This window comes from Henckelia pumila, chromosome 4, assembly GCF_033568475.1.
Source record: "Henckelia pumila isolate YLH828 chromosome 4, ASM3356847v2, whole genome shotgun sequence".
In the NCBI taxonomy this organism is placed as follows: domain Eukaryota; kingdom Viridiplantae; phylum Streptophyta; class Magnoliopsida; order Lamiales; family Gesneriaceae; genus Henckelia; species Henckelia pumila.
In genome coordinates this window covers 209,283,928-209,291,661 of record NC_133123.1, presented here as the reverse complement: position 1 = coordinate 209,291,661, position 7,734 = coordinate 209,283,928, and the positions used below count along the sequence as shown (strand labels likewise).

The following is a 7,734-nucleotide window of genomic DNA, read 5'->3' as shown; positions in this document are numbered from 1 at the left end:
AATAGGAAATTAATATATTTTGATTCATGGTTTTCAATCAGTATAACATGGTTTTATTTTAATCACAATTGATAAAGTTATAATTTTGATGATGCATGTTCTACGTATTTATGGAAAATAATATTATCTAAGTTATAAAATTTATTAAAATACATGTCGATTGAGATAATTAGTTTCGATATATAATTGGTTGTCAATTATAAAATACAGTTGTTTTGAATGGTATATCAGTTGCCCAATATGCGAGGTTCGGTCGCCAACTAAATTTTAAATTTTTCTCCTCGGTTTTACTATTTTTTAAACACTTGATCAGTCGACAACTAACTTTTAAATTTTTCTGCGTCGTTTTACTATTTTTAAACACTTGATCAAGCCTCTCTAATAATAATGCAAATGTAAAATTGAAATAAAATTGTTAAAATGTTAAGTAACAAACTTCAAATTACAAGTAAAAAAAATTTCGTATTTTTATAATAAAAAATAATCTTTAAACTAAATGTTAATTAAAATATTTTAAATATGATATAGAGTATTTTTTATATTTAAAAAATTCAAAAATTTTGTTAAAAAAAAACTATTTAAATGAAAAGTGCACGCTACTAAGGATAATAGCATGTACATATTAATAAAACATACTACAAGCTTCAAATTTCAACTTAAAAGAATCACATTGAATTTCTTATAGTAATAATTATATAACTAAATAAATGTTTATGATAGTAATTTTTTAAACACGTGATCGTGATTTTTATATAATTAAGCCTTTGAAATAATCATACAAATGTAAAATTGAAATTCAATTGTTAAAATGTTAAGTAACAAGTAATTATCATATAACATGCTATAGTTTTATTTTCTCCAATAAAGGGTTGCATGATTTTCGAATAGTATAATATGATTTCTTTAATCACAATATATAAAGATATATTTTGATGATGTGTTATAACTTTAATATGATATAAGTGATAAAATTGATGAAAATATACGTGATTGTGAAAATTAGCCTCGATATATAAGCGATTGCCGCTCACATATATTCAGTTGCTGTGAATGGTATATTGGCTGCCCAATATGTTAGCCTCAGTTGCCAACAAAATTTTCAATTTTCAGCATCGTTTTACAATATTTTTTATTTAACAAATAGTTGTTTTTATATAATCAGTAATTTCAAATAATAATGCAAATTTAAAACTGAATTCAAATAATCATGCAAATGTAAAATTGAAATTAAATTGTTAAAACTTTAAGTAACAAAGAAAAGAATCACACACCATGTGATATGCTATAGTTTTATTTGCTTCAATATACGTGATGTATAACATAATATTTTCAATCACAATATAATATATAGATCTGATGATGTGCTATATAATATATATCTATATTAAGTAAAACATATTATAGTTATAAAATCGATGAAACTACATGTTGATTGTAAAAATTAGTCTCGATATAAGCGGTCGTCGTTAATATAAATTAATGTGAGTGGTATATCTGTTGCCTAATACGTGAGACTCGGTCACCAACTAACTTTTCAATTTTCTACCTCATTTTACTCTTTTTTTAAACACTTGATCGTGATTTTTATATAATCAAGCCTTTGAAATAATCATACAAATGTAAAATTGAAATTCAATTGTTAAAATGTTAAGTAACAAGTAATAATTATCATATAACGTGCTATAGTTTTATTTTCTCCAATAAAGGGTTGCATGATTTTCGAATAGTATAATATGATTTCGTTAATCACAATATATAAATATATATTTTGTTGATGTGTTATAACTTTAATATGATATAAGTGATAAAATTGATGAAAATATACGCGATTGTGAAAATTAGCCTCGATATATAAGCGGTTGCCGCTCATATATATTCAGTTGCTGTGAATGGTATATCGGTTGCCCAATATGTTAGCCTCAGTTGCCAACTAAATTTTCAATTTTCAGCATCGTTTTACTATATTTTTTATTTAACAAATCATTGTTTTTATATAATCAGTAATTTCAATTAATAATGCAAATTTAAAATTGAATTCAAATAATCATGAAAATGTAAAATTGAAATTAAATTGTTAAAACTTTAAGTAACAAAGAAAAGAATCACACACCATGTGATATGCTATAGTTTTATTCGCTTCAATAAACGTGATGTATAACATAATTTTTTTCAATCACAATATAATATATAGATCTTATGATGTGCTATATAATATATATCTATGTTAAGTAAAACATAATATAGTTATAAAACCGATGAAGATACATGTTGATTGTAAAAATTAGCCTCGACATAAGCGGTCTCCGTTGATATAAATTCAGTTAATGTGAGTGGTATATCGGTTGCCCAATACATGAAACTCGTTTGCCAACTAACTCTTTGGTCTTTCAGCCTCGTTTTACTATTTATATTTAACTCTTGATCACGATTCTTATATAATCAAACTTTTAAAATGCATGGAAACAGTTGTCATTAATATGAAAAACGGTTGTAAATTACTTTGCATCAGTAGTCATGAACATGAAAGCAGTTGCCATGAACATGAAATTAGTTGTCAATTATTTTGCATCAGTAGCCATGAACATGGAAACAATTTCCATTAACATAAAAAAAAGATTGTCAATTACTTTGCATCAGTAGCCATGAACATGGAAACAGTTGCCTTGAACATAAAAATCAGTAACCATAAATTAGCTTTTCAAATAATAATGAAAGTAAAATTATGAAATTCAATCATCAAATAACATCGTTGATGCACTACACATGTAAAAATAATTGAAATGTACGCTGAAAGCCAAAATTAACCTAACATATAACAGGTCACCGCCAAACATCAAACAAGGAGTCAATCTCAGCGTTTTCCAAACTCACCAATAGATGGATTTCTATTCACTTTTCTCCTTCCACGCTTTCGTTTCACATCAGGTGGCAGCAACTTTCGTGCCAATGGGTCAGTTGTCTTCGTCCATTCACTACATTGAGGCACAGGATATATAGTACCAGAGTAAGCAAGCACCCGTGTACGAGTAGTATAGTGCTCCGAGCATAAGTCATAAATTCTCAAATTTGCTGCATAACTAGCTTTTATGGCATGACAACATGGAATTCTATCTAAATCATAAACTCTACAACTACATGAATTACTAGCAAAATCAACAGTTTCATGGTCATCTTGGGCATAAACATGATACTGTAAGTTGTTCAACTCATAGACGTGATTTTTTTGAGAAGCATTGAATCTTTCACGCAAAATTGACTCAACAGCAGGAGTTACTACAGTTGTAGATGCAATAGCGGCATTACGATAGCGGCTAAACCAACATGAAGTCAATTTTTGAAGTGCATCTAACAATGAAACAATTGGAAGATCCCTTTCAGCTCGCAATCTAGAATTTATTGACTCCACTCCATTGGTTGTCATTATGTTGTATCGTGTTCTTGGGCAATGAGATCTAGACCACTTTTCCAGAGAAGTGCGCTCTTCCAAATATTTTGCAACTTGTGGGTACCTGTTTCTCATATCACTGTACAATGAATCAAATTCACTTTGTTTGTATGCATATGCTATACGCATGAACAACTCTGTAGCACCTTTTTGTTTACTCCTAGTTTTTATATTTTGTGACAAGTGCCACACACAATAACCATGATGTGCTTGTTTGTAAACATTTGCCACAACAGAAATTATACCCTGATGTCGGTCTGAGATTAGTACTATTTCTTCATCATCTGGTACCAATTCCTGCAACTTCAACATAAACCATGTCCATGACTCCACGGTCTCGGAGTCGACAACACCCCATGCAATAGGAAATTGGTGAAATTCACCATCTTGTGTTGTAGCAACAAGCAAAACACCATTGTACTTGCCCTTTAGAAAGATTCCATCAACTGCAACTACTTTTCGCATGAATTTATATCCATTTATACAAGCACCATATGCTAAGAACATGTATCTAAACCTATTATAATCGTCAACAACAAGATGTGTGATGCTACCTGGATTTACCTGCTTGACCATGTTCAAATATGAAGGCAACATATGGAAACTCTCATCAGGATCACCTCTTAGCTGATTAAATGCTAGTTCTTTACTTTTCCAAGCTTTATAATAGGTGATATTAATACCACTATTCTGCATCATCGTCATTACTGTTTTAGGTGTTGGGGTGACCTGTTGCCCACTAAAATTATCCAGCAACATTTTTGATACCACAGCAGCACTCGCTTGGCGATGCCTTTTACGTCTGTCAGCAAGATCACAAGTGTGTGTATTACAATAATTCCAAATGGAGAATCGGGTCGACTTTATTTGTTTTGCAACCCGTACTCTCCAGCTGCATTTATCACTTACACATTTGATTGAGTAAAGTGATTTAGTTGATTTCACAACATAAAATTCAAAAGAGGAACTAATTGCAAGTTCGGACAATACATTTTTAACCTCTTCCTTGGTATCAAATTCTTGACCAATTGCTAACTTCGATCCATCTATGAAACAGTATCCGTTGTCACCAGTAAGCAACATAGTTTGTTCATCCTCAAGAGGCTGATCACGTTCATCATTTTTGCTTGGCGAATTTGTTGAAGTGGCTTCATTGCTAGATCTTGCAACTGTGTTGTCATTAACTTCATCATTTACTTTTTGCATGTTGGAGACATCGTCTAGGATAAAAACCCGATTAAAATATCCATCATGAAACTCTTTCTCATTATGATCAACAAACATATCACATGATAATCTTCCATCATTCACATAAGAAAATCTATCTTTGATGCTTTCAACCCTTGGAGCATCTACAAACATATCAATTTAAACATCAATATTTTTCGACAATTCCGCATGAAGCACGGGCCTATTTTGTGAATCCCCAAAACATAAATATGTCTTTACACCTGCAGCATTGTCAATATAAATAGGAAGAGGATTACATCCCCGTACAACTGGCAAATAACTTAATGTCATTTTCGATTCATCTGTATTCAATCCCAAAATTTTACTTATCAAATTCACCACTTCTTCGCATGAACAATTATCCTCATCCACAGTTATTTCTGCCCATTTTGAATTAGATCTCGGACACCACATACATAGGCCTTGTTCATCTATACTCCATTCACCATAAAATTCAAATATAATATTGGTAAATGTCATTTCCTGTATAAAACACAGTAAAATAATCAAAAGAATATTGCTGGAATCGATCAAAAAAAAGAAACTGTGTATCTGGAAAAAAGTTTTTAAAAAGAAAAATGACATGAAAGGTGACCGATACTACATATGAGGCAAAAGACACTGTGTTTCCGGCGACCGAAATCATGTTCATGGCGATCGATACGATGTTTACATATAATACATATTCCAAAAATCTCTCTATAAAACCAGAAAATAGAATGGCAAACCAGATTATTAAACTAAATAAACTCACTTTTAAATGGCTGAAATCGGCTTATTGCTACCTTGAAAAAAGAGAATATGACCCTGTTGGAAGAATGGCGCGAGGAAGAAAGTGGGAAGAAAGCGGGAAGAAAGAATCGCAGAGAAACGTGGATATGACCCAATCAAATGACCCGACCAAATTTTCCCAATTATTATTACTATAAAATTAATTTATTTGAAGGAATTAATTATGCGAAAATATAAAAAGAAGGTCATTTACCAAAATAAAAAATATTTAAGGTTATTAATCAAATTAGCTTTTCAAGAAAGGTTATAAAACTAAATGCCCCTTAATTTCTTATCTGTTTAATCACTTGATTTAGTTTAAATAATGATCTCTTAACCATGCATGTTTTTCTGTTTAATCTCGTAAAACGGAAGTAGGATTACTGAATGAATAAATTTTACTCATAAAATAGAGTGTAGATAACAAAAGATATAGTGTAAATATCAGCTCTGTTTTTTTTAAGTTTGTTTTTTCGGCAACGATCAAAATGTTTAGAAATACATATAAAATGTTGAATATTTTAGTTTTTTTTTAAAAAAAAGTAATTGATACGGACTGTGGTGTACTGTAAACTAGTTATTGGGACTTCAAAATAACCTACCATTTACAAATCCACACATAAACTGACGGAAAATTCTATCGTCAGCTGTAACATGAGAACATTTAAAAGTTTTAATCCAAAATTGGAAAATCTATATGTTCATATATTGTTGATGGAATAATTGATAATAATTAAACTCAATTGTATTTTTTTTATTAAGTTACATGATTCACGGAAGGATGTATTAACTTATTAGATGTATAAGATGAAAATCATATAAGCCAATACTCACATAATTAAGTGTCCATGATGAGTACCAGCAATAGATCAAACATATACATATAATATACAGTCGTACATATATATATAAATTAATCGATCTATATATTTTCTTGTATTTAATACTTTATATACATGCATCACACGTATCTCAGATTCTACCTCATATATATTAGTATAGTATTTACCGGATCAAAAAAAATAGTATATTATTTATAATTTATCTCATTGCATGTTATAAGAAAATTTTCTCAATAATCAGACTATTTATGACAAAACTTAATTTTTGATTTGGTCAATTAATTTTTCAAATTTTGATTTTGGTACACTAACTTTTAGTTTTTAGTATTTTGGTCCAACTGCTAAAGAGTCATCGAAAAATGCTGATGTGACATCGTAAACTGATGACGTGGCATCGGAAAATGCTGACGTCTCGAGCTGCTGCATAAGTCAGCAATTGAACCAAAATCACTAAAAATTAAAAGTTAGTGTACGAAATTCAAAATTTGAAAAGTTAATAGACCAAAACAAAAAAATTGACAACTTCTTGGATAAAAAAAAAACATTTTCTCAAAGAAAACCTATTCGGATATTTAAGCTTCCTCGGAAACTGAATTCAAATATTCATATGACAGAACTTAATTCAAACACAATGAATCTAATTCAGATCGGTTCGGGATTGATTGAATCCGTTAACCATGTCGTAAAATGGTATTAAACAACAAGATATATATATATATATATATATATATATATATATATATATATATATATATATATATATATATATATAATCCCTCTAACCCCTTAAAACACCAACCAAAACCCAAGAAGACTCACAAGTTAGCATGGTAAACTTCAGTAGATCAGGATAATACAAACCCCAGTGCCTCTCGATTCCTTGGGGCTTCAAATCTTCATTAAAAAGCGATAAAATGTAAGTATCGATGTTCTTGTTGGGCCTCCTTGGTGTCCCTTGTCCGGATGATACGAGCCCTATCAAATTATTTACATAAATCTGTGCATTCCCTACACTTGCATCAGCAGCCCCCTGGGTTGGCCACCCCGTTTCCAACACCACAATCTCAATATTTTATCCTCCAATTTTCTCCAATGCGGCGTGTACTGTGTCCACCATGGCATCAAACAGGTTATGGTAAGCCAGGGGTCCATCATGAACAGGCGCAGCACTGCCCTCCAAGAGTGCATAATCCAACGACACGTGTTCTTACACACTTGACACCTCAATTCTTTGTGGCCTAATTCTGATCGGATGTTCCGATCACTCTTAAGAAGTTCCAAACTACTCTGTTTTCGATCATGTTACCATGATGTTTGGTGTTTTCGAACTGAAATATGGAAGATCCAATCCCTTCAGAGTGTCCGATGCTAATTTTCTTATTAATTTCTTATCTGTTTAATCACTTGATTTAGTTTAAATAATGATCTCTTAACCATGCATGTTTT

The 7,734-nt window shown here is 30.7% G+C and overlaps 1 protein-coding gene across 1 annotated transcript; it reads right to left on the bottom strand.

Annotated features, from left to right (window-relative positions):
* Positions 1 to 2,851: 2,851 nt before the first annotated feature.
* On the bottom strand, positions 2,852 to 4,966 carry LOC140862698 (uncharacterized). Its single transcript, XM_073265730.1, has 2 exons — positions 4,897 to 4,966; positions 2,852 to 4,797 (listed from the first exon to the last, which is right to left on the bottom strand). The coding sequence occupies exons 1-2, from the start codon at positions 4,964 to 4,966 to the stop codon at positions 2,852 to 2,854; spliced, it is 2,016 nt and encodes a 671-aa protein (XP_073121831.1).
* Between the last annotated feature and the right edge of the window lie 2,768 nt (positions 4,967 to 7,734).